Source organism: Suricata suricatta, chromosome 14 (assembly GCF_006229205.1).
Source record: "Suricata suricatta isolate VVHF042 chromosome 14, meerkat_22Aug2017_6uvM2_HiC, whole genome shotgun sequence".
Taxonomy (NCBI): Eukaryota; Metazoa; Chordata; class Mammalia; order Carnivora; family Herpestidae; genus Suricata; species Suricata suricatta.
The window spans coordinates 81,695,663-81,721,013 of NC_043713.1; the positions used below are offsets into that span (position 1 = coordinate 81,695,663).

The following is a 25,351-nucleotide window of genomic DNA, read 5'->3' on the forward strand; positions in this document are numbered from 1 at the left end:
TCTGTTAATACAGTGTTTTGAGCTTCTTGTAAACTATAAGAATATATTCCATTTCCATATATGATTTATATGAAAAATGTCCACCACCCAGTAAATGGTCACGTGTTAAGAAAAATTTATCCTTGTAAATATCTTCAAAGTTGATATTTGGAACTTTATTACAAAAGTAGTGTGTGCATGAGGAAAAAGAATCTAGACTTTCTTGTATACATTTTTCTCTTCAATAATAAACAGTTAACCTTTCATTTATACTTTCTTGATAAGCTTGTTTTAATTTTTAAAAATCATAAAAGGGGTGACTGGCTGGCTTAGTTAAGCATCCAACTCTTAATTTTGGCTCAGGTCATGATCTCACAGTTTGTGAGATCTGTGCTGACAGGGCAGAGCCTGTTTGAGATTCTCTCTCTCCCTCTCTCACTCTGCCTCTCCCCTGCACCTGCACTCTCTCTCTCTCTCTCAAAATAAATAAACATTAAAAAAAAATTAAAAGGGTCACCTGGGTGTCTCAATCGGTTAAGCATCCAACTTCGGCTCAGGTCATGATCTTGGGGCTCATGGGTTTGAGCCCTGCATTGGGTTCTCTGCTGTCAGTTAGGAACCCACTTCAGATCCTCAGTCTTGGTCTTTCTGCCTCTTCCCTGCTCTCTCTCTCAAAAATAGACATTTTTTAAGTTAAAACATTTTATAAATAAAAAATAAAAGAAAATAAAATGCACCTAAGCATTAAAGTGATGAGGTAGATGGAGTGACCTTTCAGGGCACTCTCATTTCTTACAACGTTGTGGCTTATAATGTAATGTTGGGCTCAGATTTTATTTTCCAAAAATATACTATCTTGACATATTAAATCAGCAATAATTCCTCAAACTGTTCCTTTAAATTGGCCTGTTCCTATTTTTCAAGTTTTAACTGTATTGTTTATATGTATATGTGTATACGCATTTTTTTAAACACTAATGTTTAGAAATTCCGGAAGCAAACTTGAGTGAATATATAATGTGAAGAATCCTCTCGTTAGTACAATCACTCACAACTTACTCTAGCTTGAGAGGCCAAGTGTTTGGCGATTTTCATAAAATAGAGCAAACTGATATTTCTATTTTTAAGTTGATTTCAAGCAGCAAGTATTTATTAAGCACCTTCTCCGCAAGTCAGGGTGTCGTGTCTGTTAAATGCTGTTCTGTGTCAGGACATTTCAGGGCTTCTCTTGGCCCAGTCAGGAAAAAAATGTGTAGGAAACTCTAATATTGCTGTTTTAGGATTTATTGTAAGCAGAAAAAGAATTATACAGTTTGTCAGAGTTAAAGAAAAATAATTCAATTTTAAGCGACAAGAAAATTTTTAATTGTATCTAGCTAGAAATACAAGCAAATATTACACATAAATTTTATTACACAAGTATCATTAGCACATGGAACATCATCAAACCAATTACGCTACTGTAAAAGTTTCTGAACAAACTAAAATTACTTAATGACTTACTGTTGAATAACAATACTATCCTAAACATAGAGCGAGGACGCAGTTCACAACCCCAGCCCCCCACCTTTGGCACCTCATGAACTCACAAGACAAGACTGTCAAATTCACATCACATGTTCTCCTTGTTCTTCAATCGACATTGACTGCATACACTTATTTAGTAAATCTTCTTCCTTTTTTTCTTCATTCATGTATGATTCAGAATCATTTGTAGAAACTGAAAGGAAAATAGGTTTATAATGTCTGTTTTGAAAATAAAAATATTTCATCCTGAATATTGAGATTTGTACATAAGTACAACCTTCAAAATGGCCTACCTTAGTAATAAGCCTTTCACAAAAATAAATGGCCTGCTATTTTCAAAACTTAATAATTTCTCCCTTCCCCCAAATATCTTACTTTTAAAAATAAGAAACCTCAGTAAGTACTGTATTCAAGTCATTACTGTATAGCAAATTCTCTGCTACTGAGTCCTATTTTCTCTTTGCTTTCAAAATCTCTTGGTTACGGGAAAGTTACGGCTTCAGGATTCTCCTCTCAGTGAGCCCTACGTTCTTGCCCGTCTCCCTTCTCCCGGTGACCACAGACCCTTTCCCCCTATCTGCATTACTCTAGCTATTCTTTCTGGAGACACTGTTTCCCCTGCCATTTCCCGCAGTTCTTGGACTGGCACACTATGGAATCTGCAGCAGAGCTGAGCAGCACCGTCATAACAGCCAAGGGCCAGGAGCTCAGAAGGCCTAACTTCCCCACTTCCTTCCTACCCACTTCTCTACTCATTGTGTAGCAACTAGGAAATTGTTTAACTTCAGCTTAGTCCTCTCCAATTTATCAATTCTGAGGAATACTTCTGAGCATCCTTTCTTCCTTTTTTGCCTTTTTCATTTTGTGGCATTCTCTACTTGTGATAGAAAGATCCTTTAGGCCGATCCTTACTGAGTCTGGATTTGTCTGAGCTGCCCGGTAAAATTTTGATAATATCACTTGGTTGGCTTGCTTCCACTGGGTTGTTGAATATTAAACAAAATGATATAGGTGATATAGCCCTTTGTAAACTATGGTGCTATACAAAATATGTTGTCCATTCAAAGATTACACTATCTCATAAAAGTGCTATGGCTTGGGGTACCTGGGTGGTTCAGTCAGTTAAGTGTCTGATTTCAGCCCAGGTCATGATCTCGCAGCTTGTGGGTTCAAGCCCCACATTGGGCTCTGTGCTGACAGCTCGGAGCCTGGAGCCTGCTTCAGATTCTCCCTCTCTCTGTCCCTCCCCTACTTACACTCTCTCTCAGAAATAAACATTAAAAGATTTTTTTTGCAGGGTGCCTGGGTGGCTCAGTCAGCTAAGCCTCTGACTTTGGCTCAGGTCATGATCTCACAGTCGTGGGTTCGAGCCCTGTGTCTGGCTCTGTGCTGATAAGCTCAGAATCTGGAGCCTGCTTCCGACTCTGTGTCTCCCTCTCTCTCTCTGCCCCTCCCCCTCTCATGCTCTGTCTCTCTGTATCAAAAATTAAGTAAAAAACATTAAAAAAATTTTTTTAAGTGCTATGGCTTAAAAAAGTCATGTTTGTGGCTCTGAGTTCTCAGAAATTCATTCTAAGTCTCTGACCCTGATATTATAAATACCTTCATTCAGAATTAGAAGTGCCTTAAATTTTACTCCCTTGAGCAGTGTGTTCCTTTAGATTAAAAAAAAAACTATATTTCATATTTATTTTATTTGGAGAATTAAAAGCAAATCATATTCTAAATTTGTTAATGTCTTCTGTAATAGAAATGAAACTATATTGGGTTAATATTGTTTAAGCATGGGGCACCTGGGTGGCTAAGTCAGTTGAGCGCCAGCTTCGGCTTAGGTCATGATCTCTGTCTGTCTGGTTCATGAGCTCAAGCCCTGCATCTGGCTCTCTGCTGTCTACGCAGAGCCTGCTTCAGATCCTCTGTCCTGCCCCTCTCACTGCCCCTCCCCTGCACACTCTCCCTCTCAAAAATAAACCTTTAAAAAATATTTTTTAACCATAAAATCTTTTAAAATGCTATTTTAAAACTTTGTGTGGGGAAAAAAAAAAGGCAGGGAGCACCTGGGTGGCTCAGTCGGCTAAGCATCCGACTTTAGCTCAGGTAATGATCTCAGTCTGTGAGTTTGTGCCCCACATCAGGCTCTGTGCTGACCGCTCAGAGCCTGGAGCCTGCTTTGAGTTCTGCCTCCCTCTCTCTGCCCCTCCCCTGCTCATATTCTGTCTCTCTCTCAAAAATAAACAAACATTTTTAAAAATCCACATTTACCTGATTGCATGAACAGTCTGCCTGGTTTTCTAAAAATTTTCAGTGACTTACATCTTGTTTTGGATGCATATCCAGTTTTCAAACTGTAAGAAAGAGAAGTATCTTAATGGGAGTCAGTGAAATGAACAACTATCTAATGCATGTAGAAGACCATACAAATTCTTTTGATTAAGCTGCCAGCATCACCAAAAAGACTCTTTCAATCTCTGAATTTCCCTGTGACTTATTAACCCTGAAATGCAAATGCTCAGTATGACAGTGCAGGTTGAATAATCAAGCTTCCTACTCTTTTTTTTTCTTCTTTCCTTCTTTGTTTATAGTATTCCCCTGTGCAAAAGCAACCATATGCTCCTTTTGGAAGTGTTTGTATTATTTTGATTTGAGTGGGAATTACTAAAAAGGGCAGTCTGCCATATCTCTAGCTGATCAAGAAATGTTTACAATTCCACAAACTGTTCTAAAAGGAGTGGCACATTCCATCAGATCAGTAAAGAGACCATAAAGTAACATCCTTTTGTGCTTTTTGTCTAACCTACTCTGAATGTAGCAAAATGAACATAGTAGGAAACAAGCTTTAATCTCATGTAGCTACCCTTCAAAGAAAACTGGGATATATTTTCCTCCTTTAAAACAATAAGAAACAGACCCTTCTTTGTTTCTCACTGGTCGCCAGAGCGAATGTTGTAGGATCATTGCAGGTGCAGGTGCAGCTGCAATGTCAGAAGGCCCCGCGTCCACTCTCTCCAACTGGTGTCGCCAGGTGGTGCAGGGGTAATGCTGCTTCTGTGAGGAACGAGAACCCAGGCGGCTCCTGTGGTGAGTGAGGACACCTGTCATACAGATCAGCTCTGTTAGAAGACCCTCTCGTTTTAAGTGAGAACCCATGAGGAGCAAACGAGGTGCACCTGCCTGGCTTTTGTGAGCTGCGCTGGATCACATGTATATACTGCTTCTTCATCAATATCCGCAGATAGTTCGCATTATAGATCTTCGCAATGCTGCACAGATAGCGCTTCTGGCCTGAGGTGAGGTCTGGCTGCTAGAATACAAACAAGTCGTGTAAGCACTGTAGGACAGAGGTTGGCAATAGTCTTTATCTGAAAGGATGAATGTTCAGGAGAGCTGTACCATTTGTACATTTTACTTACTCCAATTCAACTACGCTAATTTAGCCAAAAAGAGAAAGAGATGGCCATTTAAACAGTACAAGTGACTCTGCCTGCTGTTTCCACTCAAGTGACTCAAATGCCCAATGAGGTTTGAGAACCAGTGCCCTGAAAGGATAAGGAGAATAGAGCGTGTCTGTTCTGTCAGAGAGTCTTAGTTCCTGCGTGCCTCCCTGTGAATGTGGGCATCTTGCCTTCCAAGTATTTTTGAGGTATCATGTGGTTATCTCAACTATTCAGCTACTCTACTTAGTCTTACTAAACAAAGTCTTTTCTAGCACCAGAAAAATAACTGTCTGTGTTGAACAGACTGAGGAATCGTCTACTGATCTTTGATGAAAGTAATTTTGACTTAAGTTTTCACTTGCTGATTTTAGATCGTAACACTCACTTAAAATGCAAGGCTCCACTGTACATGCATTTGTGTACACACACACAGGAGTTACTGAACTGAACAGGCTGTAAATCCAGTGAAAACTCAGAAGGCTGGTCAGAAAAACTGACCGTTTGCACAGATCTTTTGTAACCTTAATTTGCTTTCCTCTAACTAAGACACATATGCCCATTATGACCTTGAATAGGTAATAGAGGTTCAACAGTTGTAAAATGCTTATTGCCATTTTCTTTATTTAGCTTGCCTCTAATTTTGCAGTCCTTCAGTGAAATCTAGGAGTTTGGGTTTCCATCTCTAGAATGCAACCTTTCTGAGGGCCACTGAGCTCCCTGAGTAAAGGTACAGTAGATGTCAAGTATCATGAAGGCCTGAATGAACTCTTATGATAAGGAATCTCTAATGATAAAATGCTTGCATACATTCATGAGTTTACTCAGGAGATGTTTACGGAGTCCTAGACAATATGCTGGGTGTACGTGTCTTCTGAAGTGCCTTACCCTCTAAGTAGCAGACCTTCAATAAAAATGTTCAGCTCTCAATACAAAGAATTTGGTATTTAAATAAAGCACTGCTATTTAGTTAGCATACCTTTAGAAAAGACACTTCTGTCATTGATTTAGGGATGTTAATGGCTTGAATTTGAGGAGCTTTCCATAACTCTTGCAGCTTGGCTATGTGTATGTTGGGTCCATCTTTGATTCTCTCTGTGGGCAAGGACATTATTAGGTAAATTTCATGAGCAAAGCTGTACTCAACAAATTACTAATATCTATATATTTACATGTGTCCCTAACTATCCTGGAGTAATAATATGAGTCACTCTGTTAAATTTGAAGAAGCTGTATGATATGCCATTTGGTTTTAGAGCACACAAAAGGCAAGATATTTATAAATATTTACTATATAGAAATATATCATTATATATAGACTATATTATTTTGAACTCATCTGAGATGCAAACTATGTTGTTTACTCATACATCAGACCATAAAGACAAGAATATACATGTAAGACTTGCATTTTAAAAATTTATGACAATATTTTATCATTAAACTCAAGGTAAAAGATAGAATAACACAAATTTTATACCTTTGATGAGGCAGTGTTAAAACTCAAAGGGCTTTGCAGAAACATTTTTACATAATTTCTGTTATTTCAATGTTTTTAATACCAATGTGGGTAGATTAAAAGAACAGTCTTTTAATACAAAGTAAAATTTGAGACATATCTAGAAGAATGAAACTAGCTTTCAGTTTCAGACATATTGAGACCAGTAACTTAATTTAGGGTAAAAACTTCATTAGCAGTTTGGAGGAAAACAGTATCTGGCAAAATTTAACCAAGAAATTATTCTTTGAAACACTCCCCACCTTCCTACACTCTCTCTCCCTTCAGGCAACCAATGATCTGCTTTCTATCACTACAGTTAGTATCACTACAGAGTAGTTCGCATTTTCTTGAGTTTGATACAAATGTAAACATACAGCATATATTCTGTTTTGTGTCTGGCTTCTTTCACTCAACATAATTATATTGAAATCCATCTGTGTGATGTGTAACAATAGTTCATTCCTTTTTATTCTTGATACATATCTCTAGATACAGATATATAGATAGATATAGAGATAGGTATCTGTCCACCTGTTGGTGGACATTTGGATTGTTTCCAGTTTTAGGCTATTACAAATAAAGCTGGCAGAACAGATTTTTAAGTTAAAAGTTTATATTCAGTAAGTTGAATTAAATAAGTATACTTTTGTTTCAAGATTGACAGCAAAGGCCATTACAATTTTACATATTAAACTTTTAGTTATTTATTTCTTCAAGATTTTGACAGGGATGCCTGGGTAGCTCAGTCGGTTAATCATCTGACTTGATCTCTGGTTACAGTCTCCTGAGTCTCAGTCCAGCAGCACGGAGCCTACCTGGGATTCTGTCTCCCTCTCTCTGCCCCTCCTCTGCTTGCTATCTCTCTCTCTCTCCCTCTTCCTCTAAATAAATAAATAAATAAATAAATAAATAAATAAATAAATAAATAAAAACTTAAAAAAATGAAAACAGGGGCATCTGGGTGGCTCATTTAGTTAAGCGTCTGACTTCAGCTTAGGTCATGATCTCATGGGTTTGAGAGTTCAAGCTCCACATCGGGCTCTGAGCTGACAGCTCTGAGCCTGGAGCCTGATTCGGATTCTGTGTCTCCCTCTCTGTTGGTTCCTTACTTGAGCTCTGTCCCTCCCTCTCTGTCAAAAATAAACATTAAAAGGGGCCCCTGGGTGGCTCAGTCAGTTAAGCGTCCGACTTTGGCTCAGGTCATGATCTCGCAGTTCGTAGGTTCGAGCCCCACATCGGGCTCTGTGCTGACAGCTCAGAATCTGGAGCCTGCTTCTGATTCTGTGTCTCCCTCTCTCTCTGACCCTCCCCTGCTCACAATCTGTCTCTCTCTCAAAAATAAATAAACATTAAAAAATTTAAAAATAAATAAACACTAAAAAAAAATTTTTTTTAATGAAAACAAGTGTTAGCTAGCATGTGGAGAAATCGGAACCCTGTGCATTGCTGGTGAGAATGTAAAATGGTGCAGCAGTTATGGGAACCGTGTGATGGTTCCTCAAAAACTGAACAGACAGCTGCCATATGATCCAGCAATTTCATTTTAAAGCAACCACGTTATTTATATGTATATATGCATTTTTATATATAGACACATAGATATATGTCTATGTTTTTCTCAGGAAAAATAAAGTGAATCCAAGTTTATATAGCATCGAATTGAAATTGCTCCCCCCCTCTGCAAAAAAATTAGTGAGAGGCCTTTGGAGTTCTGTCTTATTCTTTTAACTCGAGCAACTTTATCTTTTATTTCAAGTGAAAGGAAAAATAGCAGCGTTGAGAAATATTTTGCCCTTTGAAGTTATTCAAGTTAGAATTTTTCCCTTCAATTTGTGTATAAACCCCAGGCCATCCCCTGGGCATTTCAAACATCAGTTATAAACACAATTCTTTTCAGATTCATTGCTATTTTGAAGTACTCTTTAAAATGCTTGATGTGGGGGCCGCCTGGGTAGCTCAGTGGGTTAAGTTTCCTAAGCATCCGACTTCAGCTCCAGTCGTGATCTCAAGGTTCATGAGCTTGCATCAGGCTCTCTTGCTGTCTCTTGCTGTCAACACAGGACCTGCTTCAGATCCTCTGTTCCCCTCTCCCTGCCCCTCCCCTGCTTGTGTGTGTGCGTGTGCTTGTGCGTGGGTGTGTACGCACTCTCTATGTCAAAATAAACATAAAAAAAAACTTTAAAAACAAAATTAAAAAAATAAAATGCTTGATGTTATATATCTTAACAAGAGAAAAAGAAACTGCTGGATTGTCCTTTGAAAATTTTAAGTTCACAGGAGGCCAGTAAAGTCTGTTTTTAAAACTCCATTGTGAAACACAAGAGACTCTTAAATATGGAGAACAGAGGGTTACTATCGGGGGTGGGGGCACGAGGGGGGATGGGCTAAACAGATATGGAATCTACTCCTGAAAGCATTGTTGCACCATATGCTAACTTGGATGTAAATTCAATAAATAAATAAATGTTTTAAAACTCCATTGTGTTTGTAGTTATAGCCAAATTAGTATCTCTAAACCATGTTAGTTATAGGCATTATCTGTTGTATATTTTCTACTCACCAATACCTTTGGAATTCTGATAATAAGAAAGTTCAGGTGATCTGTTGGGACAAAAAAAAGATGTAAATAATATGTAATAATTGACAGCTTTATAAGCATTAAAGAACACACATATTTTAGGGACACCTGGGTGGCTGACCACGTGAGAATCCGATTCTTTTTTTTTTTTTAATTTTTTTTTAATGTTTTATTTATTTTTGATACTGAGAGAGACAGAGCATGAGAGGGGGAGGGGTAGAGAGAGAAGGAGACACAGAACCGGAAGCAGGCTCCAGGCTCTGAGCTAGCTGTCAGCACAGAGCCTGACGCGGGGCTCGAACCCACGAACGTGAGATCTGACCTGAGCCCGAGTCGGAGGCCTAACCAACTGAGCCACCCAGGCGCCCCATGAGAATCCAATTCTTAATTTAGGCTCAGGTCATGATCTCCTGGTTGGTGGATTTGAGCTCTGAGCCTGCTTGGGATTTTCTGTCTCCTGTCTCCCTCTCTGCTCACACACAGGTGCACTCTCCCTCAAAAAATAAATAAACGTTACCTTTAAAAAGTATCTTAAATGAAAAAAGGGCAGTATTGAGTATGTTTTTTACTTTTCATGTTTCTATCAGAAAGAATATCTTGTAAATTTTCTCCTGTAATCCTGGTTATATCTTAATGGCTCCAGGCTTTTCCAAAGTAAGTTATCTGAGGTTTTTAACCATACTAGAAAGGATTTACTTTAAGCCAGATTTGGTCTTACTTTTATAGACTTTTAATCTAATTCCTACTTTGAGCTCAACAAAGTAGTCTGGGGTTCTGTGTGATCTGTGGTATTTTCTTGCTGTCTCTATTTTTAATAAAGTAACTTGGATATGGGGAAGATTATCTTGTTCTTTACTGTATATAATTAAGGTTACTGGAACTGATAAACTGGACTGGAATATTTCTATTTTTGCACAAGTTCTTTTTTCTTTTTTCAAATTAAAAGAAAATACCCTTCCTTCTCTCTTCCTTCAATGTATTCAGTGACCAAGTGTTCATTTATCTCTTGATATACCAGGATCCCACACTTCGCCAAACACTAATGAACAAAAAAAAAAACCAAGACCTTATCTTTAAAAGTCTTCAGTACATTATGGTCATTTTTTAGATGCGGTCATGGGTGCAGGAGCCATGACTGTGTGCAGAACTGGGTAGGTACACCCTGCGGCTATCACTTTCAGGGAGTAACTGATGGGAGGGAATGAAGAGGTACTGGCGACTAATTGTCTTCAGCATCCAATAAATAACAGTAAAAAAAAAAAAAACCACCCTGCTTAAAAATAAAATGGCTTTATGAAGAAAAACTTCTATGGGGAAAAAATATCAAGATCAAGGTGCCTCTAATATTCGTAATTCTCTGTCTCATTGGCATTATGAATCCCTTGGACACGTAGGTGGCTAACGTCGCACATGCGGCACTGATTTATGGACTTGGAAGCCCTCCGCTGAGCCTCGGTTTCTGCTCTGTCCCCCACCCCCTCTTTTTGTAGAGATCCTGTGACTTGACGGCGTATTTCCCAGCAGGTTTCGCAGCGCCCCCTTGGGGCAGAAAAATGCACCCAGGCCAATTGTCGCAGTCCCCGCGTTTAGTCGTTGCACCAACAGTCAACCTTACCTCACAAGCCCTTCCCCTCAACTGTGAGTCGGCTTCCATTTGTGCCACCCCGGCCACAACGAAGGTTCTCCCTCCTCTCACTTCAGTGCACTGGGGACCAGTCCCTTGGAGCAGTCAACTCCCACCCCCTCCTCCACAGGGGATCACGACCCGGGTGGGTCGCCGTCCTCCCTAACCCGTCAGGGCCCCTCAGCCTCACCCGCCGCCGGCACCCTCAGTTCTGGCCACTGCGGGAGGCTCCGCAGAAGAGCTGCATTCTGTCCAGTCGTACACCGGACCCCGGCCCGGCATCTCCTCCCGGGTGCCCGGACCTCGAGCGGCGTCAGGAAGCGGCTTCCCCCTCTCCCCTCCCCCGTCAGCACGCGTGCGTCAGGCCGGGCGATATCGCGGGGGAAGAGCCGGACGCGGTATTTTAGCCCCTCCGACGCGCTCCGGACACTGCCCGAATAGCTTCGGGAGCGCGGGGAGGGCAGATGCGCGACGCTGGAGTTAAACTGGGGGAGGGGCAGGAGTACTTTAGTTGATTGCGCGCTTGCACATTTGCATCTTTTTTGTGGAAGGGATTAGTCACGAGAAGGAAATATACATGTCCCCTAAAACAGAAGATGCCTTGCACCTTAGTATTTCAGACCCTCTACATAGGAAAATCTTGAGAGCCACCACAGAGGTAACACCTCGATACCCAAACCAAGGACCAAAACCCCAGGCGCAGGGATGCTGAGTGTGGTCGGTTAACCATTATCGCCAAGGCAACCCGGCGTCCCGAGCCTTCCAACCGCCTATTTGCGTCTACTACTTCTGCGCACGCGCAAACCGCCCTCCCGCCCTCCCCGGAGTTTCCAGAGAAAAGTTTCACACGAGATTTGACCTGCGGGACGCTCCGTAGTCCGGGATGTAACGGAGCAGAAGGCACAAAAGGATTTGGGATTGCGATTGGTTCGCTGGACGTGTTCCCGGAACTCAGTGAGCGCCGCGCGAAGGCCGAAGGGAGCCGGCTGGTCGAACGCGGTGTTGTGCCGCCGGCAGCAGCCGGAGCCCCGAGCGCCGGTATGCCTCGGTATGCGCAGCTCGTCATGGGCCCGGCAGGCAGCGGGAAGGTGAGCGTTTGGCGGGAGAAAAGTCTGAGCTCCTGGGAAGCAGGGAGGTTCCGGTCCTGCCGACAGCACCGGCGCGCGCGTGCCCTGGAGACCCTGGGCGGCTCGCCTCTGCAGTCTGTGCTTCAGCGCTCTTTGTTGTGGTTTTGAAAGTGGAGAGTAACGAACGATGCTTGCTAATGTTTATAATATACTAATGCCCCAGATACTGCTTTTAGATACTGTGAGAGAAGTCTTCTTATTCTCATTTTACAGATGGGGAATTTTACAGAAAATGAGACACAGAAAGGTTAATTAAGTTCTTTGCCCAGGAGCACACGGCTAGTGAGTGGTGGCTGGAGTTCGAATCTAGTTTTGTGTAACTCCAGAATCCGGCCCTGTCTCGCTCACAGAAGGTTCGAGTGTGGTCTCATTGGTCACTGTTTCTTAGAGGTTTGAGACATGGACTTCTGGTGTTTGAGGCGCTTTTAGGAGGTACATAGACCTAACATTGGTGAATGTTGAATCGTATATTGAGAAAGTTACTCCCTTTTCAATTCCCTTTGTTTGCATTGAGGTGTAATTGTCGGTTTGATGCTTGTATATTTAATACTTTAATCCCCAGTTGTCTTCAGAGATCAGATCTTAGACTCAGCTTTTGAGAGACCTTTGTATTTAACTAGAACAAAAAGACCTTTAAAGGTACATTTAATTTTATGATTATCTTCATGTTATGATAAATATACCTGGTTTCCTGTTTACAATAGAGGTATTATTTTTTTCTTGTAAGCAAGTATTAGCGGGATGATATGAGGAGCATTCAAATATTACAGAAATGGTGAAGATATTGGTCAAATAACAGGAGTGTGAAAAGCTCTGGAACCTGGAAGTCTGACTTCAGTCTTAAAGACATTGTTCTAAGGCTTGACCTCTTCTGGGTGCAGGAGATCTACCTGTGACTGTAATATAGCCCTTTCCTACCCAGAGCCTCTAGTCTATTTGGGAAGACTGATAGATGCCTTGTCAGTTAAACTATATTGTGATGCATGGGGAGGGCCTCCTGTTAGGCAGAGACAATAGTATGTGAAAAGTCACTGAGGAGAAAGGATAATAGAAGAATATTCCAGATTAATTTTCTGAATGTTAGACAAGTATCTTTCTACAAATTTTTGATGCCTACTATCAGAAGTACTCACTGAGCATATTCTTTGTGCTAGGCACTGTTCTGGGCCCTGGGGATGATGTAGTGAGTAAAACACATACACACACACACACACACCTCTGCCCTTGTAGAGTTTATATCCAAACATACTACGTCAGTCAATTAGAAATAATTATGTATCAGGTACCATGCTAGTTTCTAGGCTTGTAAAGCTGAATAAGACACATCCTTGCCCTTTTCTTTTTCTTTCTTTCCTTTTTTCTTTTTCTTTCTTTTTTTTTTAAACTTTAGAAAGCGAGCACACAAGTCGGGGGCGGGGGGTAATCTCAAGCAGGGTCCACACTGGGCCTGGAGCCCAACACAGGGCTCAATCCCACAACCCTGAGATCACCACCTGAGCCATATCAGGAGTTGGACACTCAACCATGTCACCCAGGTGCCCCAACACATCCCTGCCCTTAGAGAGTAGGAAAGACAGAAAAGTAGCCTAGAGATTTTAACATAGGGTGTTAAGGATTACATGAGGGATAAAGAATTCTCTAAACCAAAAGTTGCAAACTGATAGCCCACCTCTAGGCTATTTATTGACCCCAGTGTGCTCTCATCTTGAAGTACTTACTCTTTCCCTGGCTTGGCAAGCACAGTCACACCCCTTGGCTCAAACATCCCCCTCCCTCGGCCCCCCGCCAGGGACCTCATCCCTGACCACCCTACTTAAATCTTTGCACCGTAATCACCCTGGTAGAGATATTGTGTGTTACACAGACGTTGTGTGTGCTGCATGGTGTGATCAGAAATCTTCTTTTAAAATTCCACTTTTTGCATGTTAGAGCAACAAGGAGCCTTAGTGGTTGTTAGAGGCCATCCCAATTAAGAGGTTAGAAAACTGAGGGGCAGGGCACCTAGCTGCTTCATTCCACACTCTTGATCTTGGGGTTATAAATTCGAGCCCCATGTTGGGTGTAGAAATTATTTAAAAATAAGATCTTTGGGCGCCTGGGTGGCTCAGTCGGTTAAGTCTCCGACTTCGGCTCAGGTCAGATCTCACGATCGTGGGTTCGAGCCCCGCGTCGGGCTCTGTGCTGACAGCTAGCTCAGAGCCTGGAGCCTGCTTCCAGTTCTGTCTCCTTCTTTCTCTGCCCCTCCCCCTCTCATGCTCTGTCTCTCTCTGTATCAAAAATAAATAAAACATTAAAAAGTTAAAAAAAATATAAGATCTTAAGGGGTACCTGGGTGACTCAGTCGGTTAAGCAAGCATTCAACTCTTGATCTTGGCTCAGGTTATGATCTTGCGGTTCATGAGTTCAATCCCCACATTGGGCTCTGTGCTGATGGTGTGGAACCTGCTTGGGATTCAGTCTCCTTCTCTTTGCCCCTCCCCTGCTTGTGCATGCATGTTCTCTCTCTTTCTCTCTCTCTCTCAAATCAAAAAATAAGTAAATAAACATAAAACCTTTAAAAAACGGGGGGGAGGAGGAAGGAAGAAACAAGAAAACAAAGGGGCAAAGTTTTCCTAAAGTTACCCACAAATCCCAACCAGGTCTGGATCCACAGCCCAGTCTGGTGTCCCCAACTCCTAGCCCAGTACTTTTCCTGTTTTCAGTCAGCTCTTTGGTCAACAAAGGCATAGTTTTACCCTTAGTGGATACTGACCAAGGGATATGGGGTGCCACTCTGGAGGTGTAGGGGGGAGTACTGCACTGCCTGCTGCTTTGACCCTTCATGCCTTGTGACATTACAGAGCACCTACTGTGCCACCATGGTCCAGCACTGTGAAGCCCTCAATCGATCTGTTCAAGTTGTGAACCTAGATCCTGCAGCAGAACACTTCAGCTACTCCGTGATGGCTGGTGAGTCCTGAGCAGGGCTCGCCCCCTCATTTAGGAAAAATAAGCAGGTAGAGAAGTGAGCTACTTGGCACAAAAGCTGAAAATTGTAATTTCTACGGTCTGCTTCCCTGTTTTATGGTGAATAGCATGAGGCAAAATGTCATTCGGTGACAAGCACTTACGTGGACATAGGTGACATTTCCTGGTCTTTGGTTTAAGAGTTAAGTGAGTTGACCCCCCCCTCATCACACTTCCCTTTTGTCCCTTTCATGCTTAGTCCTGCTGTGGTGAATCAGGTTTATGTTGATCATAGTATAAGTGAGCAGCCTGACCGTTTTGTTTTAAAATTCTTTTAATTTGTTCACTCAGAGGTCTGTTGGACACCTGCTTTATGCCAGACACCAGCATTCTGGCAGAGAGCAAGATGGATGTTATCCTTGCCTTCCTGGATCTTTTAGCGGGGAAATTAGCAAAATGACAAACAGATTGTCATAAGGGTTACAAATAGGCTGGTGAGTGGGATTAAGTGGGGAAGATGCTTTAAGAAAGGTAGTCGGGGAGAAGTCTCAGGGAGGGAGATTTGGGCCCAGACCTGATGACAATAGTCTTGCTCACCAAGCGGGGGAGAGGCCTTCCAAGATGAGGGAACGTCAGGGCAATAAATAGCCTAGAGACAGGAAGGGTTGGTATGTTCCAGAAAAAGCAAATATGTCAATAAGCTGGAACTTAGTGAGTGAAACAAAGGGGTGGGTAGGTGCCAGTAGGACATGAGAAGTTTGGATTTTATCCCTGTTAGTCCGTTTGGGCTGCCTTGACAAAACCTCACAGGCCGGGCAGCTTACCAACAATGGAAGTCCAAGAGCAGGGTGCCAGCAGAGTCGGGTCCTGGTGAAGGTCCTCTTCCAGGTGGTAGACTCCTGACTTCCCATTGTGTCCTCACATTATGGAAGGGGACGAGGGGCCTCTCTGGGGCCTCTTTTATTAGAGCACTAATCCCACTCATGAGACACCACCCTCATGACCCAATTGCCTCCCAAAGGCTCCACCTCCTAATAGTATCACCTTGAGCATTAGGTGTTCACCGTGGGAATTTCGAGGGGACACAATCTATAGTACCTGTCAGCGGTGGAATGCTATTGGAGCATTTAAAGCAGGGGAGAGGATTGATACCTGATTTTTTTTTTTAAGAAATACATTCATCTTTTTTTTTCTTAGGTTTATTAATTTTGAGAGAGAGAGAGCAAGTACAAGTGGGGAGGGGGGCAGAGAGAGAGAATCCCAACCAGGCTCCACACAGGACAGAACCCAAAGAGGGGCTTGAACTCCTGAGCTGTGAGGTCATGACCCGAGCCAAAATCAAGAGTCGGATGCTTAACTGACTGAGCCACCCATGTGCCCCAATATACATATTTAAAGATACTGGCTCTCTGATGAAAAACAGAGATGCTAAGGGTCAAGAGTAGAAGCAGGGGCTAGCAGTATGGCTCTTGAAGATGTGTAGGTGGCTTGGACTAGTGTGGCCATGGCGCAGATGCCTTCGGTGTCTACTCTGCAAGTGGAATTGGCCTTCTTTGGGAGAGTGAACCAGAAGGGTGTAAGAAAGGCAGGAATCATCAAGGGTGACTTTAGGTTTCTGACTTGAGTGGCCTGAATTGCTGAAGAGAGTGTATGATACCGTTTACCAGGAAGAAACACAAGTCTCTTTAGGTTTGGGGTTGATCTCTTTGCTTGAGAGGTCTGACGTATGTAAGAGGCAGCATCAAGGAACCAACTGGATATCATAGTCTGGGACTCCGGGACGAGGTCTGGCCTGGAGATATAAAGTGCTGAATCTGCAGCATATACACAGAACCTGAAGCTCCAGGCCTGGATGAGATCGACTCGGGAAGCAGTATGGTGAGAGAAGGGGACCCAGGACCAAGCCTTGCAGTTGTCTGATCTTCAGCAGTCTGGTGGAGGAGGGGGTCAGTGAGGTAGGAACGCCAGAAAAATGTGGTGTCACAGAAGCCAGAAGGAAAGACTGTTTCAAGAAAGAGCTCGTGCTTGGTGACGTCCGAGATGGCTGGGAATTTGAGTAAGACGAGGACAGGAGTGGGTGTCAGGTGTGCAGACATGAGGTGGTGGTGACCGCCTCGCGGTTTCAGCGGGGCAGTTTGAAGAGTGGCCCAGAGGCCACCTCGGAGATGAGGACATTTCACTGTAAAAGGAGCAGAGGGGAAACGGAAAATGCCGGACAGTGGGAATAACTTCACGAGTGAGAAGGGGAGGGGAAATCCCAAACAAGTGAAGGGTTTTACCTTCACTAGAAGTAGGATGCTTGTTTTTTCTTTAAAGATTTTATTTTTAAGTAATCCTCACACCCAACAGAGGGCTCAAACTTACAACACCCAGATCAAGAATTGCACGCTCCACCGACTGAGCTGTCAGGTGTCCCTGGAGTGGGGTGCTTCCTCCTTGTAAGCGGAGGGAAGGCGGGGTGGACGGCACCATGTGATAGTGGTGGTGGGAAAATGGGAAACGTTCCTTGGGTGATTTCTGATTTCTATTAATGACTTGTGTGCCACCGGGATGTCAGAGTGGCTGGAAATGGGTATGAAGTGGGGTGGTGGGGTGGCAGGTTGAATCAAGAGAAGGAGGCATGAAGGAATCATCTTCTTGAGAAAAAGTTATTGCATTGCTTTGGGATTGTTTCGTTGCACAAGGCAACTTATGTAAAAGGAAGATTATTTAGAAGAAATGAGGGAATCTCTTGCAAAACCCAAGAGCAAGGCTTTATGAGAGACTAGAACTCAAAACACAAAAACTAACAGAAACTAAAGCCGGCTTTCTGTCTTTCTCTGCTTTTTTCCTCATTCTTTTTTTTTCCTCTACATCAGGCATTCCTTTTTTTTTTTAATTTTTAATGTTTTTTATTTATTTTTGAGAGACAGAGAGAGGCAGCACCGAGCAGGGGAGGGGCAGATAGAGAGGGAGACACAGAATCTGAAGCAGGCTCCAGGCTCTGAGCTAGCCGTCAGCACAGAGCCCAACACGGGGCTCGAACCCACGAACCGTGAGATCATGATCTGAGCCAAAGCCAGATGCTTAACCGAATGAGCCACCCAGGCACCCCGCTTTTTTCTCATTCTTACAGACCTGTTTTCTCAGCTTCAGGTGGCCCAGCAAAGTGCCTCCAACTTCAGGTTCACATCACTTTCTGGTCCAGGTGTCCTAGTGACTGACTTGTGTCCCTGAGTCATCCTTTTATTTATTTTTTAATTAAAAAAAAAATTTAACATCTGTTTTTGAGAGACACAGAGAGAGCACGAGTGGGAGAGGGTCAGAGAGAGAGCAGGCTCCCGGCTCTGAGCTGTCAGCATAGAGAGCAACCCTCAAACTGTGAGATCATGAAAGTCGAATGCTTAACTGACAGAGCCACCCAGGCACTCCTTGAGTCATCTTTAGAGACTTATTTTATTGTCCCAACTTGGGTTAGATGTTTATCTCATGGATAGGGGGAGAGGAAGTGCGGAGGAAGATATTATCCATATAAACATGGCTATGAATGAGGCATTTCTCTGTGAACAGAGATTATGGGGGTTGTTTTTTTAATGTTTCATTCTGAGAGAGAGAGAGACAGACAGAATATGAGCAAGGGAGGGGCAGAGAAAGAGAGGGAGACACAGAATCCAAACAGGCTTCAGGCTCTGAACTGTCCACACAGAGCCTGACTGGCTCACATTCACAGACCTCGAGATCATGACCTGAGCAAAGTCAGGTGCTTAACCAACTTAGCCACCCAGGCGCCCCCAGAGATTGTAAATTTGAACACAAACATAAAAAACTTATGGTAGAAAGTTATAAATAATAGATTTCCAAAATTAGTCGTAGAGGAGAACTATGCATATACCAGAATTTTTAAGTTCCTGCTTCAGTGATTTAGCTACATTATTCCATGGAGTCTTCATCCTTCTATCCCAGGATATATGATTTGTCCCCCATTTTATAAATAAGGAAGGTGAGGTACAGAGAGGTTAAGTAACTTCCTGAGGTCATCATGTTAAGAAACAGTAATTGGTTTTCTTGGTTTGGTTTGGTTTTACTTGTTTTAGAATAGGTAGTATGTACTTACATGGTTCAAAATGCAAAAGGTACAAAGAGTAATTATACAGGAAAATGCCTCCCTCCCAGCCCTGTGTCTCAGTAATCAGCTCCCTACCTGGAGGCATCCAGTGTTGCCAGTTTGTAGGATGTTTTTCCATAGAGAGTCATTTTTGTCTTTTGTTGTTGTTGTTAACACATATGATGGCATTTTTACAGAGTTCTGCGCCTTGCACTTTTAACTTAAAACTATAGCTGGAAGGGGCTCCTGGGTGGCTCTGTTGGTTAAGTGTCTGATTTCGGCTTAGGTCATGGTCTTGCAGTCTGTGAGTTGGAGCCCTGTGCTGACAGGCAGGGAGCCTAGAGCCTGCTTCAGATTCTGTGTCTCCCTCCCTCCCTCCCTCCCGCCCTCTCTCTCTCTCTCTCTCCCTCTCTCTCTCTCTCTCTCTCTCTGTCTCTGCCCCTCCTTGCACTCTGTCTCTCTCTTTACCAAAAGTAAAATAAACATTAAAAAATTTTTGTTTAGGGGGAGCCTGGTGGCTCAGTCGGTTAAGTGGCCGTCTTCGGCTCAGGTCATTATCTCGCAGTTTGTGGGTTTGAGCCCCACGTCGGGCTCTGTGCTGACAGCTTCAGATTCTGTGTCTCCTTCTCTTTCTGTCCCTCCCCTGTTCTTCGCACTCTGTCTCTCTGTCTCTTAATAATAAATAAACATTAAAAAAATTTTTTTAATTTGTTTACGTATACCTGGGCGATTTTATCATACCCATACTTAAAGTGCTTCTCCCTTTTATGGCTACATAGGATTCCATTATTTGGTTCTACAGTAACTTATTTAATTAGTTCCCACGAACACTGCTACTGTGAATAATCATGTACAGAAATAGTTTCACATATATGAGTTATTATATAATTATTACCTCTCACTAGTACGGATAACAATTTTTGGATGGGCCCTTCTATCTTGTGCAGACATTCGGGAACTGATCGAGGTGGATGATGTCATGGAGGATGACTCTCTGCGGTTTGGTCCCAATGGAGGATTGGTATTTTGCATGGAATACTTTGCCAATAATTTTGACTGGCTAGAGAACTGTCTTGGCCACGTAGAGGACGACTATATCCTTTTTGACTGTCCAGGTAAGTCTGCAGTTTGAACGTGACCTTTTCCTTGAGGTTTTGCTGGCTCTACCCTCAGTGAGAAAAAGTGGACTGAGCCTTGGTAGCTCTAAGCCATACCGCAATGAAGTACAAAGCTCTTATTCATCAACTCTAGTTTACTTTGAATTCTGGGAATACCATACAGAGCCAGGAAGCCATGGCCTTTGCCCTCACGGAACCCTCAGTCAAGTGGAAGTGCTAAATAGAATGAACAAAATAACCCACATTACTATTTAATATTCAGTTTTGATAGGTTCTCCGCAGGAGTAGCACAGCCCATCACATAGCAAGATTAGGAGGCTTCTGATCAAGTGGCCTGTAAGCTGGGCCGTGGGGTGAAGGTGAGGGAAACCAGGGTCCAGGTGGGGGGCACAGCATGCCAGAAGCCTTGTGACAGGAAAGAGGGGTGGGTTCGGAGCCCTGAAAGGCCTGTGGGGCTGGAGCACTGAAACCCTGGGAAATGTCATGAGGTGAGGTTGGTAGGGGACAGATACTCACACACAACTTCTTAAGCCAAATTGTGAATTTTATTTTATTTTACTTTTAATATTTATTTATTTATTTTGAAAGAGAGAGAGAGACCTGGAGAGGGGCAGGCGGGGGGACAGAAGATCCAAAGCTGTCAGCACAGAGCCCAATATGAGGCTCAAACCCATGAACAGTGAGATCATAACCTGAGTCCAAAATCAGGTGCTTAACTGACTGAGCCACCTATTTTTTAAAATATTTATTTGTTTGGTTGGTTAGTTTTGAGAGAGAGAGAGAGCATGAGCAGGGGAGAGGCAGAGAGAGAATCCCAAGCAGGCTCCTGACATGGGGCTCAATCTCACAAACCATTAGATCATGACCTAAGCCAAAATCAAGAGTCAGGCGATTAACAGACTAAACCACCCAGGTGCCCCAAAATCGTGATTTTTAGACTTGAGTCTAACCTAGCTGTGATCATTTGTGCCCTCACTTTATTTTCCATTGCTTTTAATTGAGCCCACAGAAAAGTGCATATATCCAAGCATACAGCTTGAGGAACATTCCCACACAACACACCTTTATGGCACTTGCTTTTGATTCCCTTCTTTAACCATCCTTTGGGAAATTGTTTTTTGTGTAATTTAATGAGTTCACGTATTTCCTGTTTATACTGGTCTCATTCTCATTCTTCACGTAGGTCAGATTGAGCTGTATACGCACCTGCCTGTGATGAAACAACTGGTCCAGCAGCTGGAACAGTGGGAGTTCCGAGTCTGTGGAGTTTTTCTCGTTGACTCTCAGTTCATGGTGGAGTCGTTCAAGGTTTACTTTTTTTTTTTTTTTTTACGTTTATTTACTTTGAGAGATGAGCATGGGAGGGGCAGACGCAGAATCTGAAGCAGGCTCCAGGCCCTGAGCTGTCAACGCAGAGCCCGACGTGGGGCTCGAAGTCAAAAACCGAGAGATCATGACCTGAGCCGAAGTTGGACACTTAACCGACTGAGCCACCCAGGCGCCCCTCAGGGTTTAGATCAGTCATGTTGATTTTTTAGTCATGAGTATAAGCAGATGACTGTCTTCTTTAACCACTGTGTGATTCTGGACATTTCAAAACTTCATTCCAGAATTAGTTACTATCCCTTATCAGTTATTATAATTATGTATTTTTAAGTCAAAATATGATATGGATTTGGGGGAACTATTTACCAAGAAAAACGAGGCAAATGCATTGTTTGTAGGTCTATTTTTAATTCTCTGAGGGCATTTTGTCTAGTTTATGAACTGTATTTCCCATTAATTGCTCTTAAGGAATATTCAGTGAAAAGGGGTTAAGATAACATCTAAATTGAGGTTTGTAATCACTGTAAATTTTTTAAGACTTTATATTTAAGTAATTCCTACACCCATGTGGGGCTTGAACTTAAGCCCCAAGATCAAGAGTTGCATGCTCAGCTGACCAAGCCAGCCAGGGCCCCCACAATTAGTGTAAATTAAATCTACCTCTTCCCTCTTTATTCTCACCTTTGGAAACCAATGTCAACCATCTGATTAGTGGACTGTCTTTTCTTTAGGATTAGCATTTCTTTAACTTAGACCAGTTTTGTTCCAGTGAGGAGCAAAAGCCTCTCTTTTATGTGGAAATCAGCAAATTTTGTTGGCAACAATTAATTCATCTTCCCTTTTCTGTTTCCTCCTTCAGTTCATCTCTGGCATCTTGGCAGCCCTGAGTGCCATGATCTCTCTAGAAATTCCACAAGTTAACGTCATGACAAAAATGGATCTGCTGAGCAAGAAAGCTAAAAAGGAAATTGAAAAGTGAGTTCACTTCTTCCATTACCATCAGATCTTAATTGCAGAGATGTGAAGTTCTGTCAGTCTATAAAACTAGTTTCCTGATTTATTCTTTTATTTTTGAGTCATTTTTCTCTCCTTTGAAGGTTTCTAGATCCAGATATGTATTCTTTATTAGATGATTCTGCAAGTGACTTAAGAAGCAAAAAATTCAAAAAATTGACTAAAGCTATATGTGGACTGGTAAGCTATTCAAGTTTAAAAAAAAATTTTTTTAAGTTTATTTTGAGAGAGAGGAGAGAGACAGTGGGGGAGGGATGGGAGATGGGGGTTACAGAAGATTTGAAGCTGGCTCTGTGCTGACAGCAGAGAACTCAAAGGAGGGCTCGAACTGACAAACTGTGAGATCATGACCTGAGCTGAAATCAAGAGTCAGATGCTTAGCCAACTGAGCCACCCAGGCGCCCCTCTATTGGCAGTAGCTGATAAGCTTTCTGGGGACTTCAGAACTGTCTGTACCCTTTTGAAATCCCTGGTGCTTGTTGAATTCAGATAAATACCTATGAAACAGTCAGTGTCTAGTTAAGTAGTAAGTTAATGAGTATCTGGGAGGTCAGAGGCCAGAAAAATCAATGATGATTTGCTGCTGTTCTGTGTCTCTTCCTCCTCCCCCCTCCTTCCACACGCAGATGTTTTAAATCAGAAGCATAAATGGTAATAAACTAAAATAAAAGTTGGAAATTATGTCTTGTACAGCTTCAGAATGACCCTTTCTGAAATTCCCAACTTACAGATTGATGACTACAGCATGGTTCGATTTTTACCCTACGATCAGTCAGACGAAGAAAGCATGAACATTGTGTTACAGCATATTGATTTTGCCATTCAGTATGGAGAGGACTTAGAATTCAAAGAACCAAAGGTAATTTTGATTATTGAGTTTTGGTGTCCATGTTTGCCAGCACTCGGTGGCCTCTTGCATTTTCCCAGCAACTCCTTAAATTTTGTCTTAGGCAGCAGGGGTGACTTGGGCTTTTCTGGGAGACCTCTGAAATTGACATCTGGGCTCAACAAGTGGTCTCAGTTCTACTCCCTGTTACTGAGGCTACAGTATTATTAAGTTTCTTTGTCCTCAGGGCTTGGGGGCAAGTGCAAAGAGGAGATGAAATCCAGTTGAACTTAGGCTGCCCTTACACATCACTGGGAAGCCTGGTGGTAGTTCTCATAGGCCACTATCTCAGCTGAGAGTCAGCTGGTGTGAACTCAAGTAAGAAATGCTTCCAAGGAGATATAAGCACTTTAGTTTACCACCTAGCTGGAAAAATTCTATCACTCATGCCTTTCGTCACTGTAAAAGACACCTAAAATGCATTTGGGCACTATCTCCTGGTAGAGCATTAGCTGAGAAATACATAAGCACATAGTAGGTCTAACTTAGGGGAAATGAATATTTTCTGTTTCGTTCTGTGTGTCAGGAACATGAAGAGGAGTCGTCTTCTATGTTTGATGAGTATTTTCAAGGACACCAGAATGAATGAAGAATTTTCTAGGTGGTAACCATATATGTGAAGCACTGTGGCTGAGCCAGCAAGACATGGTTCTCTTCGAAGGATGCAGTGCTGGAAAGCTGCTTATTTTAATGAACAAAGTAATACTTGGCTCTTTAGCAGCAGCATGCCTGACTCAAGTTCTAGTTAGTCGTCAATGGCTGGTGTTGCAGGAGGATCTTGTAGTATCATTTTAACAGCATCACTTCAGATTTCAAACGTTGAAATTTAAATGAATGCACATAGACTTGTATATTGTATGAATGAGCACCTGTGGTGCACTTAGGACCCAGTCTACCTTTATTTCTACTGTTGGATTTTTGTCATTTTTGAAGGGTTGTTTTTTTGGAGAGGCAGGAATTAGTGTAACAAAATAGATGTATGGGTGTCGAAAGGCAAAAAATCTAGAAGGATATAGTTAAGACCATTGCTTATCTATATCTCTGAGTTTTCCTACATTGAAAATGTATCCTACATCAATGTTTCCTACATTGAAAATTGTGTAAATAAAAAATGAACAGTAACTTTTAAAATATATATGTATGTATAGAAATAAAAAATAGAAAATAGCACTAACCTTTTGTTACACTCTTGTTTTCCAGTCAGAATTTGGAATACTCAGCCAGAGGCACCTGGGTGCCTCAGTCAGTTGAGCATCCAACTTTAGATTTCAAGATAAAAAAAAGTCAGGATCCCAGGGTCGTGGGCTCGAGCTCCACATCAGGCATCAGGCTCCATACTAAGCATGGAACCTGCTTGAGATTCTCTCTCTCCCCCTTTACCCCTCCCCAACTCACATGTGCGCTCTCTGTCACTCATTCTCTCTCTCTCTCTCTCTCATAAAAAAAGAAAGAAAGAAAGAAAGAAATACTAAACCAGGGCAAATATTTAAATGAGTAAATTTGCCCAGTCATCAAAACATAGTCAATGATTTCTTTTAAAATGCAGTTTTTCCTTTATTTATTAGCTTATTAATTTATTTGAGAGAGAGCAAGCAGGGTAGGAGCAGAGAAAGAGGGGAGAGAAAGAATCCCAAGCGGGCTCCATACTGTCAGTGCAGAGACTGATGCAGAGCTCAAACTCATGAACCGCGAGATCATGACCTGAGCTGAAACCGAGTCAGACACAACCAACTGAGCCACCCAGGCACCCCAAAAGTGCAGTTTTTAGTCTCTTAGCATTTAAAAATGTATACTTTCCCAGAATAACATGCAAACAAAAATGCTAAAGAAATAATTTTTTATTTTTAACTAATGTGCACATTGGTCAAATTGTTTATTTTCAGTGTTTTTAAGTTCAGTGGGATTGGGTGTGAGAGCATGGAGAATGGCTAGTCAATCAACAGATACTTCTCTAGAATCTGCTGTGCGCTGGGCCCTGCAAACACCCATGGAGTTCTGCCAGACCGTGTGCTAAGAAATAACCTTATATAGTCTTGGGGTGCTTGGGTGGCCCAGTTGGTTAAGTGTCCAACTCTTGATTTTGGCTCAGGTCATGATGTCACAGTCGTGAGTTAGAACCCATGTTGGGCTCTGTGCTGACCGCATAAAGCCTGCATGGGATTCTGTCTGTCTTCTTCTGCCCTTCCCCTGCTCTCTCTTACATGTGCGCT

The 25,351-nt window shown here is 42.4% G+C and overlaps 2 protein-coding genes across 4 annotated transcripts; one reads left to right on the forward strand and one right to left on the reverse strand.

The window, feature by feature from the left end:
* Positions 1-1,247: 1,247 nt before the first annotated feature.
* FAM216A (family with sequence similarity 216 member A) lies at positions 1,248-11,358 on the reverse strand. Of its 3 annotated transcripts, none has more exons than XM_029922589.1 (7): positions 10,831-11,358; positions 8,999-9,039; positions 5,917-6,032; positions 4,678-4,804; positions 4,415-4,598; positions 3,769-3,851; positions 1,248-1,699 (listed from the first exon to the last, which is right to left on the reverse strand). In XM_029922589.1, exons 1-7 carry the CDS (start codon positions 10,920-10,922, stop codon positions 1,587-1,589), a joined length of 756 nt encoding a protein of 251 aa, XP_029778449.1. In that variant the 5' UTR covers positions 10,923-11,358; the 3' UTR covers positions 1,248-1,586. The 3 variants fall into 3 exon arrangements, with proteins under 3 accessions (XP_029778449.1, XP_029778450.1, XP_029778448.1); XM_029922590.1 differs by having other exon boundaries at positions 4,678-4,807; positions 9,005-9,039; positions 10,831-11,355; XM_029922588.1 differs by having other exon boundaries at positions 4,678-4,807; positions 10,831-11,354.
* A 139-nt stretch (positions 11,359-11,497) lies between these two features.
* On the forward strand, positions 11,498-24,315 carry GPN3 (GPN-loop GTPase 3). The gene is made up of 8 exons (XM_029922587.1): positions 11,498-11,728; positions 14,608-14,716; positions 19,745-19,912; positions 21,099-21,223; positions 22,101-22,216; positions 22,339-22,435; positions 22,986-23,114; positions 23,668-24,315. The coding sequence occupies exons 1-8, from the start codon at positions 11,681-11,683 to the stop codon at positions 23,728-23,730; spliced, it is 855 nt and encodes a 284-aa protein (XP_029778447.1). The 5' UTR covers positions 11,498-11,680; the 3' UTR covers positions 23,731-24,315.
* The last annotated feature ends 1,036 nt before the right edge of the window (positions 24,316-25,351 follow it).

Bases quoted from the DNA above. Each gene is read 5' to 3' on its own strand.
- FAM216A (XM_029922588.1), bottom strand. From the start codon at position 10,922: ATGCCGGGCCGGGGTCCGGTGTACGACTGGACAGAATGCAGCTCTTCT. The intron at 9,040-10,830 runs GTGAGGCTGAGG...TTGTCCCAACAG, and splicing joins ACTGAGGGTGCCGGCGGCGG to ATCACCTGAACTTTCTTATT. The intron at 4,599-4,677 runs GCAGGTGCACCT...TCTGTATGACAG, and splicing joins GCGCAGCTCACAAAAGCCAG to GTGTCCTCACTCACCACAGG.
- GPN3 (XM_029922587.1), top strand. From the start codon at position 11,681: ATGCCTCGGTATGCGCAGCTCGTCATGGGCCCGGCAGGCAGCGGGAAG. The intron at 19,913-21,098 runs GTAAGTCTGCAG...TTCTTCACGTAG, and splicing joins TATCCTTTTTGACTGTCCAG to GTCAGATTGAGCTGTATACG. The intron at 22,436-22,985 runs GTAAGCTATTCA...CCCAACTTACAG, and splicing joins CTAAAGCTATATGTGGACTG to ATTGATGACTACAGCATGGT.